Here is a 13,174-nt window from a genome sequence, read left to right as displayed (position 1 = left end):
TAATACTCAACACCACCATCACGTGCCAGGAACCGTATTCGAAATCAAGGGAATGAAAATGTAAAGCTCGTTTTCGACTCCCGACCATCTAGCTATTCATTGTCCGTCCCTTCTTGAGAACAGAGTCTGGATTTGTAGACTTCTGTGTGTGCTTTGTGCTGGAGTGTGCTTGCGAAGCTACACAGTGTCTGGACTTAATATTGGTGCAGTCTATTGAATCAATTGATAGCATTACAATGTTCCTCCAGAAACTTTCATCCTTCTGTGCCATCTGAGTGTAATGTGAAGATCCGGCTAGGCATTAATTTAAACCCTGCCCCGTTCCTATCTGCTCTTTTGTAGACCCAGGCATTGGCTTCTTATGCTATACAAATGGGGATCCGATGGCTCCTTGTATTCGAGACTTCTCCGTCACATCTATTTCTACCGGTGGATTTATACTCGACCAAAGTTGGTCCTGCATTTCTTTCTAGTCGACCACTCTCTCCCTACACACTATCCGACCACCTTCGTGCTCTTTTTGCAAGTTACGCATCCAGTACGACCTCTATCATGGACTCACTTGTGCTGGTCGATCTTATCCTTGGAATACTATTCCTGTATATTGTGAAGACACTTTTAATTCCCAAGGCATCTGCACCTCTTCCTCCTGGACCGAAGCCAAAGCCTCTAATCGGTAATCTCCTGGATTTACCCCCTACAGGAGTACAGGAGTGGGCGTACTGGGGGAAGCATAAGGAACTTTATGGTACGTCTATTTTCCCGAGAGCCACCTTTCTCCAGGCACTATTGATCCTATATAACCACGCAGGCCCCACTAGTTCAGTCACGGTCTTCGGGAAAACTCTAATCATCATCAACGACCATCGTATTGCATTTGAACTTATGGAAAAACGCTCGGCCGTGTATTCCTCACGCCCTCGGATGGTCTTTGCGGGGGAGATGTGCTTTTCATATTACCTTTCCGTTTAATAAACTTTGTTTCTGACGATGACTTTAGGATTGGCTGGGAGAATGCGTTATCAAGTCTGACATACTCCTCAGATCGACTTCGTGCTTATCGAAAGAACATCCGTTCCTTTCTGGGCACGAAGCAATCTCTGACTCGCTTCGGCGATCTTCAAGATATGGAGGCCCGGCGCTTTCTACTGCGCGTGCTTGATGAACCGGCTAAACTCATTCAACATATCCGGACGTGAGTTATCTATTATTACCTCATTAAAATTCTTTTGAATGTGTGGGGAAGCAATGGTCTACAGTGAAGCCGGTGCAATCATTCTAAAAATTGCACATGGTTACACTATCGAACCTCATGGCCGAGACCCACTCGTCGATATTGCCGACGAAACTATGATGCAGTTTTCACTTGCGACAGTGCCTGGAGTTTGGCTCGTCGACGTTCTACCACTCTGTGCGTTTTTTCAGATTTATCGAACTGTTCGATTGAACAAGCATTGATAATCTTTGGAATACATACTGGATGTTAGTGAAGCGCGTTCCTGAGTGGATGCCAGGCATGGGATTCAAACGTACGGCTGCCCGTTGGAAGAAGACGCTCACAGGATTCACCGAGATACCTTATGCATTTGTGAAGCAGCAGATGGCTGCTGGTGTCGCTGCTCCCTCGTACATCTCTGTATCACTGGAAAAGGGAAACCGCAGCCCCGATGAAGAGTCCATTATAAAATGGTCTGCTGCTTCACTATATGCGGCTGGCTCTGACACGGTGGGTTGGCTGTTGTTCATCATTTCTATGTTCCATTGACCTCCTGATATTCTCGTCACGCTCAGACCGTAAATTCGCTCGCATGCTTCTTCCTTGCAATGACGATATACCCGGAGGTGCAACGGAAGGCGCAGGAAGAGATTGACCAAGTGATTGGCGATGTCCGCCTTCCAAACTTCGAGGACCGCAATAACCTCCCTTACATTAATGCGATTGTCAAGGAAGTCATTCGCTGGCATCCTGTTACGCCAATAGGTATCCCCCACATGGTTTCGGAGGATGACACCTACGAAGGTTATCACATCCCAAAAGGTTCTGTAATTATTCCAAACATCTGGTGTGTTATGTTTAAATTTGTAGTACTTGAATCTCTAAATTTTGTGCAGGGAGTTTACGCACGATCAGACAACGTATCACGACCCGATGATCTTCAAACCTGAACGTTTCCTCAGTGTCGACGACCGCGAACCGGAGATGGACCCTCACCAACTTGCCTTTGGTTTTGGTCGCCGGATCTGCCCTGGTCGCGAGCTGGCTGATGCGTCCTTGTACCTGACAATTGCGCAGAGCCTGTCGGTGTTTAATATTTCAAAGGTTGTCGAGAACGGCAAGGAGGTTGAGCCAGTTGTCGCTTTCACTCCTGGTATTGTCAGTCATCCCCTGGAGTACAGAACGTCTGTGAAACCGCGCAGTGCAAAAGCTGAGGCGCTTATCCGCACTGTTGAGGAGGAGCATCCTTTCCGGTCGGGCGATGCAAAGGTACTTGCCAGTATCAAAGTGTAACTTCCATCTTGGGCACTCTATTGGCCAATAGCTCCTTGCGCACATGATAGGTTCAGTAGTCCCATTTGATCCGTCACGTCCGTTTCAATAGTGTTCATTCGCATAATGAGTACCTGGCATAGATATGTTTTTTTCAGTTCCTCATCCTTAACTCCGGTAGTAATGTTGTGCATTAAATTCAATGTAAAAACAATATCATAGACATAGTCATGTCTTGAATTGCATGAGAATTTCTATTCAGTATGACTTAAAATTATGTTTCACTTTGTATTTCGACATGTAAATATGTGTGACAGCCTCAAGATTATAATAAGTGCAAACTTCTCAGCAAGAGCATAAAATAAAACATTCTATCAAGGCACAACTAAATATGCATATATTGAAATTTTAATACAAGAAGAATCATTCTATATAATTATGTCATACTAAAAATGAAATAAATAAATAAAGCCAGTACTTTCTCAAATATTCTATTATAAATTCGTACATTCTTGTGCGTAGCAAAATAAATTAATATGTATTAAGAAAACAATACATAGAGAAGAGGATGAAGCATAGTTTGATACAGTTTACTTTAGTACAATTCACTCCAAATGTAGGAGTTTCAGAGTATGTGATCCAATCCTGCTCATCTGAATCACAGCTTGAATTTCAAGGTCTGACCATACCTAAAACATCGAAGGTTTCATTCTTCTGCACCTTTAAATCACAGGTAAAGATCTGACTAGTGGCTCACCCAAGGTCTACCCATTTGTTCTGTGGGGCTTGATGACATCTCCGTTCATTACACAAACAAGGAACTCGATCACTTCTTCATTCAGTGAATTTGTATTTACTAAAGGATTCATACGCAAGACAGGCTGGAATCGCTGGATGTATACGTTTCACTCAAATCATCTGCTCCCTCTCCACACACCATCCAACAGTTTTCGGATTCTCTACGCAAGTTACTCTTATTTCACAACCTGTACCATGGGATCTCTTGTGTTGGTCGACCTTCTCCTTGGAATACTGTTCCTGTATATTGTAAAGATACTTTTGGTTCCCAAGACATCTGCACCTCTTCCTCCTGGACCGAAGCCAAGGCCTCTAATAGGTAATCTTTTGGATTTACCACCTGCAGGCGTGCAGGAATGGGTACACTGGGGAAAGCACAAAGAACTTTACGGCACGTATATTTCTCCGAGACTCGCCTATTGCCGGGCACTATTGATTTTATATAACATTGTAGGCCCTATTAGTTCGGTCACGATCTTCGGGAAAACCCTTGTCATCATAAATGACCATCGCATTGCGTTGGAACTTATGGACAATCGATCTGCTATATATTCTTCACGTTCTCGGATGGTCTTTGCGGGAGAAATGTGCATTTTAGTTTACTGCTCTGTCTAGCAGCCTGACTTTCTGATAAAGGTCATTAGGATCGGATGGGAGAATATTTTAACAAACCTGGTGTACTCGGATCGTTTTCGAGCGTTTCGAAGGAGTATGCATTCTATTTTGGGTACGAAGCAGGCTGTGGCTCGCTTTGGTGATCTTCAGGATATCGAGGTCCGACGCTTCCTCCTCCGTGTGCTCAATGAACCGGCCAAGCTCATTCAGCATATTAGGACGTGAGTAGACAATTTTGACCTAAATGGGATGCTTATTGAATGTGAAGGAATATACTGGTCCACAGTGAAGCAGGCGCCATTATACTAAAAATGTCTTATGGCTATACTATTGATTGTCATGGCCGAGATCCACTCATCGACATTGCAGACGATGCGGCGCGGCAGTTTTCACTCGCGGCAGTACCCGGAACTTGGCTTGTCGATCTGTTGCCTTACTGTGCGTGTATTAAGTGATCGTTTAATCTTGCATTAGCAGTTACTGAAATAATGCTGAACATGTGTCATTGACATTGATCAGTGAAGGATGTTCCTGAGTGGATACCAGGAACAGGATTCAAACGAACGGCTGCACACTGGAGGAAGACGCTTTTAGATTTCACCGAGATACCTCATGCATTTGTGAAGCAGCAGATGGCTGCTGGTATCGCTGCTCCATCGTATACCTCTGTCTTACTGGAAAAGGGGAACCTGAGCCCTGACGAAGAATTCATCATAAAGTGGTCTGCTGCATCGCTTTTCATAGGAGGCGCCGATACTGTGAGTTAGCCACCAGCCATTATTCATATGTTCCATTATGCGTTAGATTTTCTTATTTATTCAAACGTACCACAGACCGTGTCTTCACTTGCATGCTTCTTCCTCGTTATGATGGTATATCCCGAGGTGCAACGAAAGGCACAGGAAGAGATTGATCGTGTAATTGGCAATGGCCGTCTCCCATGTTTCGAGGACCGTGATAATCTTCCGTATATCAATGCGGTTGTCAAAGAAGTCCTCCGTTGGCATCCTGTTGGTCCAATGGGATTTCCTCACCTGACAACAGAGAGTGACACCTACGAAGGCTACTACATTCCGAAAGGCTCCTTGGTCATTGCAAACGTCTGGTCCGTCGTATTCAATTTGTCATCCCTATTGCCTCTAATTTCTGTGCAGGGAGTTTACACACGACGAGAAGACGTATCATGACTCGATGGCTTTCAAACCTGAGCGTTTCATTGGTATAAACGGTCGAGAACCAGAGATGGACCCTGAACAATTTGTCTTCGGGTTCGGTCGTCGAATCTGTCCTGGCCGTACGCTCGCCGATGCATCACTGTATCTCACAATTGTGCAAAGTCTGTCAGTGTTTAACATTTCTAAGGTTGTTGAGGACGGGAAGGTGATTGAGCCTACCATTGCTTTCACCGCTGGTGTTGCCAGCCATCCCGTTGAGTACAGGACGTCTGTGAAACCGCGAAGTAAGAAAGCTGAGGCGCTCATCCGCGCAATGGAGGTGGACTATCCCTACCAGTCTAGTGACACCGAATGTGTTTAACGGGGTCAAAGTCTAACTTCCACCCACAGACTTCTGCCAATTGTATACATGTGGCCTAATAGCCAAGATGCATCAACTGCATCCTAGCCAGTAATCCTAGTTTATATTAAGCACCTGTTAACATGAGTTGTCAAATAGTCATTTTTTCTTCGATGAACGCACAATTCTGAGATTTACACGAGGAAAGTACATATGTCATACAGTGATGTCAAAAATTCAATAATTTCTTCTTATATTATAAATGCCAGCTAAACTTCTCAAGCCATAATACTGTGACTCACATTAAGAGTCGTATCGATAGCATGACTTGCTTGCTTATCAATGCTCTGTTTTAAGTAAAATTTGATATGCATGTTACTTAGCGAACGCCGACCACAGCCGTTAAGCACAGAGTCCGTCTGAGCGCTATAATTTTGCCGATGACCCCAGGGAGATAAAAGACAGAGAAATCTCCGTAGAATGTCCAGTACCCTCAATCCGTACTGTCTTTGGAGTTCTGCCTAATAGTTGCGCATTCTGTGTGGCTACTATTATGGAGTTACTACTTGTACTCGCCAGCCTTTTCCTCGGGATATTATTCCTGTGGCTAGTAAAGATGCTGTTAAGACCCAAGACGTCTGCACCTCTTCCTCCTGGCCCTGAGCCAAAGCCAATAATAGGCAATCTCATGGATTTGCCTCCTCCAGGCGCGCAAGAGTGGGTGCACTGGGCAAAGCACAAGGAACTTTATGGTAAGTTCCCTCTCACGAGACTTGCCTGTTAACGAGCAGTATTGATTCTGTATAACCACGTAGGTCCCATTAGTTCAGTCACGGTTTTCGGAAAAACCCTTGTTATCATCAGTGACCATCGTATTGCATTGGAACTCATGGAAAAACGTTCCGCTGTGCATTCTTCGCGCCCTCGGATGGTCTTTGCAGGAGAAATGTGCTTTCCATATTTATTGAACTGTGTAGCAGACCATTTTTCTGACAAAGATGTAGGATTGGCTGGGAGAACACGTTAGGAATGTTAGCGTACTCAGATCGTCTACGCACTTTTCGAAGGAACGTCCATGCCGTATTGGGCACGAAGAAGGCCGTGTCTCGTTTCAACGATATTCAAGGAATCGAGGTCCGGCGCTTCCTTCTCCGCGTGCTCGAGGAACCGGATAGACTCCTCCAGCACATTAGGACGTGAGTTGGCGAACTTGTTATCTCATTAGAATGCTTATGGAATGTGAGGGGATACGTAACAGTGAAGCTGGTGCTATCATTCTGAAAATTTCTCACGGCTACACTATTGAACCTCGTGGCCGTGACCCGCTCATCGATATTGCTGACGAGACAATGACGCACTTTTCGCTCGCGGCAGTACCTGGAGCTTGGCTTGTTGATTCGTTACCCCTCTGTGCGTATGTTCATCGGTTAGTCTTGCATTTGCATTAGTATTTACTAAAGCAATGCCGGACATGTGTTAATGATCAGTGAAACATATTCCTGATTGGATTCCGGGAACGGGATTCAAACGCACGGCTGCACTTTGGAGGAAGGTACTTACGGAACTAACCGAAGTACCTTATGCATTTGTCAAGCAGCAGATGGCCGCTGGCACCGCTGCACTGTCATACACCTCCGCTTTGCTGGAAAAGGGGAACATAAGCCCCGATGAAGAATTTATTATCAAGTGGTCTGCTGCGTCTCTTTACGCAGGTGGTGCCGATACTGTCAGTTGACCATTATTCGCCGCTGCTGTGCACCATTAACCTCGTGATATTCTCATTATCCTGAACGAAACACAGACCGTAGCTTCACTTTCTTGCTTCTTCCTCGCAATGACGGTATATCCCGAGGTGCAGCGCAAGGCGCAAGTAGAGATTGACCGTGTGATTGGCAATGAACGCCTTCCAAGCTTTGACGATCGTAACAGTCTTCCGTATATTGATGCGATTATCAAAGAAGTCCTTCGCTGGCATCCAATCGGGCCAATGGGCCTTCCACATGCGACATCGGAGGATGACACCTACGAGGGTTACCACATCCCGAAAGGTTCTGTACTTCTTCCGAACATCTGGTACGTCGCAATGCAAACCATAACCCCCGTCATCTCTGGTTATACCCAGATTGCTGAACTCTGTGTAGGGGTTTCATGCACGACCAGGAAATCTATCATGATCCGATGACCTTCAAGCCTGAGCGCTTTCTCGGTATCGGCGGTCGCGCACCGGAAATGGAGCCTTACCAACTCGCTTTTGGTTTCGGTCGTCGGGCCTGTCCTGGCCGTGAGCTAGCCGACGCGTCGATGTACCTAACGATTGCACAGAGCCTTGCAGTGTTTAATATCTCGAAGGTTGTAGAGGATGGCAAGGAGGTTGAGCCGGTTGTCGCTTTCAGTTCTGGTGTCATCAGCCATCCTGCGGAGTTCAGGGCATGTGTGAAGCCGCGCAGTGCGAAAGCTGAAGCGCTCATCCACACTGTTGAGGAGGAATATCCCTTCCAGTCGAATGATGCGAAGGTGCTTAATGGCCTCAGGGGCTCCCTGAATTCGTAAACAGCGCGCCATGGCGCCACCATAATTATTAATACTTGTCTTAATGCAAGCACTCAGTGCTATAATGGAGTTGCTGGAACGGCTGTGTTCATCACAGAATTATATCAAATACACGTTTACACTGTCAGATTGTTTGCCCTCACCTGTCTATTTTGAAAATTGTAGTGGAGCAAATGACTTAGGCATGCGGTGATCTCGGATGATGCAGACGCGTGCCAGACGTTTTTTCAATGATGAGAGTCATGAGAAGGCTTCAAGACCTACCAAAACGGGAGATAAATCATGAAAAGCGCGGTCACATGACTGGACACGCACCAAGAGATCGGCGGAGATCGACGGTGTCATTTACCACACGATGACGACCAAACGGTTGCTCACGATCGGCCATCCAGTCTCTGCCCGTCGCCAACAAGCACTATGCACCCGACTTTTTTCTCACGTCGACAACTACTACAGCTACATCCACGACAGCACCTAAGGCTTATAGATCTTACAGTAGAGCTAGCAAGTAGACATCAGTGTCCAAAGATCAGTAGAAAACACTGCTGTCATGTCAAAGCAGCTTCTTGATACGCCATCTCGTCACCCATTTTCTTTGTGGGGCCTCGCAGACAAAACATGGCAGCTTCTGTGTGAAGGTGCTCTAAATGCCGCCGCAGTGCCAGCAGCGAAGGTCGCGGAGGCCGCCGTAACGTCGTGAGTATCCATTTTCAACTTTAAAGCCAGTACTAGTCATGACGTACGAGAAACGAGCGATGTGATACTCTGTGGTCATAAATCTCTTGCCCATAATCCATTTTTCTAATGCTCCTGTTTCAGATTATTACAAAACATCGTTGAGGGACAACTGCGGATAATCACCGAGGATACGACATACTCCTTCCCGGCAGACCGACAGGACACCGAGACTGGACTGCATTGCGAGCTCCGAGTCAAAAGTGATGTATTCTGGATCCGGCTGTGCACAATGAGCGACCTTGGATTCTCCGAGGCCTACATGTATGGTGAAGTCGAATGCGACGACTTGATCTCTATTTTCACTGTATGTGTAAAATGGAGTGAAGTATATTAGTATTGACAGAATATCGTTTGCCAGATATTCCTTCGCAATCGTGAAAAATTACAGAACTTAGACTCTCGATTTTCTTACTTATTCTCCCTCCCACAAAAACTCACTTCACTGCGGTTTATCAATACGCTCAGCAATTCTCGCTCGAACATCTCGGCACATTATGATATTTCAAACAAGATGTTCGAAGGTTTCTTGTCCGAAGACATGACCTATTCCTGCGCAATTTTTAAGGACCTTGACGGCGACCTCAAATTACCTCTAGAAGTAGATATTTCTTCCCGTAACAAAGCGGAGGTTAAACATTCCTTACCAACGCCAACTGGAACGCCGAACAACGAATTACAGGCAGACGAGTTTATCCACGATGATGAGTTGTATGAAGCACAGATTCGTAAAATCGATCACATTATTCGCTGTGCACGTATTGAGCCCGGGCAACGTGTGCTCGAGATCGGCTCTGGGTGGGGCTCACTTGCGATACGTGTAGCAACGCAATTGCCTGGAACGACTGTTGACACTATTACGCTCTCCGTCCACCAGCAATCATTGGCGCGAGAACGCATTGCACGGGCCGGAGCAGATATTTCGTCTCGAGTACGGGTGCATTTGCTGGACTATCGCGCCCTGCCAACCGAATGGGCAGGTTTATTCGACCGCGTTATCAGCATTGAAATGGTTGAAGCCGTCGGACGAGAATACCTTGAAGAGTACTTCCGCGTGGTAAATTGGGCATTGAAACCAGGCACTGGCATCGGCGTCATTCAGAGTATTACTATCCCGGAAGCAAGTGCGTAAATGGATATAACTTATTAGTGAATCCACCTTTTAAATTCACTGGCAGGATTTGAACGCTATACGAGCGAAGTGGACTTCATCCGAAAATGGGTAAGCTATGTTTGTAAAATGCGAGGAATGTTTCGACTTAATTGTGTATCATACCCTTTTTTAGAGTAATTACGGCTCTTATTATTGTTGTCATTGCTATGTTCTCATGTTTAATTATCTCTAGTATTTCCAGGTGGATTTCTTCCGACGCTGACGCTGTTGGTCCAAGCTCTCACAGCTGGATCGCGCGGCCGTCTCGTCGTGGACTCCGTATCTAATATTGGACCTCATTATGCACGAACGCTTCGCGAATGGCGGAGGCGATTCACAGCACGCTTCGAAGATGTAATTGAGCCTGCGCTTCGCGAAGACTATCCGGACGTTATGGCCGGTGAGAAAGGCCGACGAGAGATTGAAGTATTCAGGCGAAAATGGATTTGTAAGTTATTTTTCGCCTTATTTCTTCCATACTTCTAGATCTCTTATCTTTCCACGTGGTACTTCTCTTCACAGATTACTAGTATGTTTTTTTTTTTCATAATTCTCTTCCCTTTCACACGTAATACCGATTCTGATTGGACAATCTCCACTACTTCTCTTTGATGTACGCAGTTGCTACTGTGAAATTGGATTTACGACGCGTTCTCTTGGTGGTGAGTCATTTTCCTTTCTACCCGATGATCTCCGTTTCTTTCTAATAACCAAGGTACTCACGAACCGTAGATCACATCATCACATTTACGCGAGAGGGAAACGAATCCTTTGAGTGCTCCATTTTCCAATAGATCTAACCGTGGTTCGCAGTTCCACCTTTGTCGCATTGAAACGCCGCGGTGTTGTTGCAAGAGAATATTTGTGAAAGAAATCTAGGCGAAGAATTCAAAGCGATGTCATAATATCAACCATTTATTTGCTTGTTATGAATGTAGCCATGTTCACACACGAAGGCATTACTCTACATGCATTTCAAACCTTTGTCCAATAGCCCTTCTTGTATCAGTACAACAGGTACTCTGCAATGCAGAGGCACTTGTTGTCTGAGTAATTGTAACACTAGTACCTGACAACAGTCTGTGAATATCGCAGCATGAAACTTGTTTGAAATCCTGACAGCATGCATTGTACGCCATTCTTTCTAGAGTATTGGCTTTGTATTTTGTACACATACAGGGGAATGTGATACAGGACAGTCTGATCATCCTATATTAAGTGTAGTAGGATTCTATCTTCAGAATGTGACAAGTGTAAATGTTTCAGTCCTTCTGTAAGAGAATACAAGGAATGTTGTATGGAATACAACCAGCCAGCACAGAATTTCTTCTGTTATAGTTGTCAGTTCTGAAATTCAGACAAGGCTCATATTTGTCTCTCAGCCTTTTAATTATTAAGTAGAAAGATATAGTAAAAAGGGCACAAATTGAAAACCCATACGACTTGCCTCTTTGAGATAATATTAGAACTTTGCTCATTCCTATGTAATCAAAGTGCAGCAAAACATTACTGAAGCAGTGCAGAGGTAAATTTTCATTTTCATGAGTTATTTGAATACTGTCATAATACACAGTTGTTGCAGACAACAAGCTCGGATCAGGTGGTTGTGGCGAGAATTCAATCCGAATATCCAAACGGAGCCTCCGTTTCGAAATTTCGTGTCTGATCTATACTTATCCAGTATCAAACCTTGTGGCAGAAGTAAAACATATTGCCAATCACTTTGAAAATGGTATAGTGCCGGAAGAAAATGGCAAGACCGAGAGCAATATAAGGAGGTACACGAAACAGATTTGTTGTTCGCTGCATAGACAGAACGTTTTGGATTTTCACACATGTTCCAAACTACGTCCTTATATGGATCAATCATTTTGTCTTGTTTTGTTTATGTGGCGAGGCATTGCTCAGTAGCTGCACGTTCTCAATAGTCCTTAAAGTGTTTGAAGTTGGAATAAATCCTATTCATTGTTTCGTTTGAGCGTCAGGAATAATATTCAAGAGCAATCCTGATGGCCTGATCCCGAATTGATTGCTTCAGTCCTTCCTGTATGGAATAGTCCATTGCCTCAAAGACAAAACTTCGGACAAACGTTTCAAAAAATGCTGTCACATCAAAAAAAAGAACTTGCCGACTTGCAAATCGTCAGTGTAAGTCGTCTGCTGTCTCGAGCAAATAGATGCGACCTTTGCTGTCGAGAGAGGGAAGGAGCAACAGTCAGAGAAAGGTATAAAGTTCGATGGAATTCAATACAATCGAGCCATAAACCACACATCACAGACAAACAGCAGCTTAGAAACTATATCAGCAAGTGAACAGAGATAAACATGTCCAAGGCATTGCAGAAAGTCGTTGGCTTAGGCTCTACCACGCTCAGGCGTGATATCTCAACCGTCAAGTTCAGGCCTCCTCAGACTTACAAGAAAGACCAAGAGAAGAAGCAGGCCATGAGAGAGAACGTCTTCGCTTATGCCAAAGAGACCGGTCTGGACGATCTTGGTGCCGAATGGGCTGAAGTGAGGTGAGTAAATGCATACATACAATTGCAGATAGAGCTAGACTTGGAATTTACACAACTACACAGCGGATCGCATCACCAGCCACAGGATCCGAATGACCCTGATCAGTTTGAGCGGCTTACAGTCAAGTTCTTTGATGCCAACAACACTGCTATGAAGTTCAAGGATTCAAATGGTGTTGAGCATCAGCGCCTCCACGTTGGCACTGACCAGAAATACTGGCATTCAAAGGGCCATTGGTCAAAGGCTTGAAGCAATACTGGCTATGAAATGAAGATAGTCTATAGTATAGAGATTAATATAAGATATTATTTGATGTATTGCATTGCAAAAACAAATGAATAAAGGAATAATTGATATTATTATACAAAGCAAACATAGATAATAGATAATAATTGTGTGCATGAACTCGGAGAAAGTATAATATATGTTGCATTGCTTGTTAAAGCAGTACACTCTGTTTTTCTTTCAGGAGTCACCTTCGTTTTAATACAATATCTTGTAAGCTAGTTGCATTACCTGATTTATTCTAGCCTATTCAATTAATATCTTCATAACTACTTCGACTATACAACGTGTGGTCACTATAATTTAGTCTATAAGAGTATAATACACTATCACTTCATTTAATATGAATTGACTAAACACCTGGGAAGTTAAGGAGACATGCAAAAGCCGTAAACTATATATTGTACTCTTCCAGTAAAATACGCCTTTGTCCCAAAAGACTCATTTTTAATGTGGACCATAGAATGGACATACTACATCACTTGGGAAAAATAGTCTGTTTTTCGAAGAAATAG

General features: G+C 44.4%; 5 protein-coding genes across 5 annotated transcripts; all 5 read left to right on the top strand.

The window, feature by feature from the left end:
- Positions 1–552: 552 nt before the first annotated feature.
- On the top strand, positions 553–2,661 carry FOMMEDRAFT_113589 (cytochrome P450; the record flags this gene model as incomplete). The annotated part of the gene is made up of 7 exons (XM_007270781.1): positions 553–748; positions 812–944; positions 1,001–1,195; positions 1,260–1,411; positions 1,488–1,726; positions 1,792–2,063; positions 2,113–2,661. The coding sequence occupies 7 exons, from the start codon at positions 553–555 to the stop codon at positions 2,507–2,509; spliced, it is 1,584 nt and encodes a 527-aa protein (XP_007270843.1). The 3' UTR covers positions 2,510–2,661.
- Positions 2,662–3,481: 820 nt separating this feature from the next.
- FOMMEDRAFT_148947 (cytochrome P450) lies at positions 3,482–5,549 on the top strand (the record flags this gene model as incomplete). Its single annotated transcript, XM_007270780.1, has 8 exons — positions 3,482–3,535; positions 3,633–3,681; positions 3,741–3,873; positions 3,931–4,122; positions 4,170–4,339; positions 4,421–4,659; positions 4,735–5,006; positions 5,056–5,549. 8 exons carry the CDS (start codon positions 3,482–3,484, stop codon positions 5,435–5,437), a joined length of 1,491 nt encoding a protein of 496 aa, XP_007270842.1. The 3' UTR covers positions 5,438–5,549.
- A 420-nt stretch (positions 5,550–5,969) lies between these two features.
- FOMMEDRAFT_95372 (cytochrome P450) lies at positions 5,970–7,966 on the top strand (the record flags this gene model as incomplete). Its single annotated transcript, XM_007270673.1, has 7 exons — positions 5,970–6,168; positions 6,232–6,364; positions 6,421–6,612; positions 6,675–6,826; positions 6,904–7,142; positions 7,218–7,489; positions 7,558–7,966. The coding sequence occupies 7 exons, from the start codon at positions 5,970–5,972 to the stop codon at positions 7,964–7,966; spliced, it is 1,596 nt and encodes a 531-aa protein (XP_007270735.1).
- A 550-nt stretch (positions 7,967–8,516) lies between these two features.
- FOMMEDRAFT_136766 (cyclopropane-fatty-acyl-phospholipid synthase) lies at positions 8,517–10,648 on the top strand (the record flags this gene model as incomplete). Its single annotated transcript, XM_007270779.1, has 7 exons — positions 8,517–8,654; positions 8,808–9,008; positions 9,063–9,825; positions 9,880–9,936; positions 10,048–10,306; positions 10,476–10,516; positions 10,587–10,648. The coding sequence occupies 7 exons, from the start codon at positions 8,517–8,519 to the stop codon at positions 10,646–10,648; spliced, it is 1,521 nt and encodes a 506-aa protein (XP_007270841.1).
- Positions 10,649–12,179: 1,531 nt separating this feature from the next.
- FOMMEDRAFT_31544 (uncharacterized protein) lies at positions 12,180–12,623 on the top strand (the record flags this gene model as incomplete). The annotated part of the gene is made up of 2 exons (XM_007270625.1): positions 12,180–12,373; positions 12,437–12,623. 2 exons carry the CDS (start codon positions 12,180–12,182, stop codon positions 12,621–12,623), a joined length of 381 nt encoding a protein of 126 aa, XP_007270687.1.
- Between the last annotated feature and the right edge of the window lie 551 nt (positions 12,624–13,174).

Source organism: Fomitiporia mediterranea (assembly GCF_000271605.1).
Source record: "Fomitiporia mediterranea MF3/22 unplaced genomic scaffold FOMMEscaffold_14, whole genome shotgun sequence".
Classification (NCBI taxonomy): Eukaryota; Fungi; Basidiomycota; class Agaricomycetes; order Hymenochaetales; family Hymenochaetaceae; genus Fomitiporia; species Fomitiporia mediterranea.
Note: the sequence above shows the minus strand (reverse complement) of the source record. Positions and strands in the feature narration are given on the sequence as shown.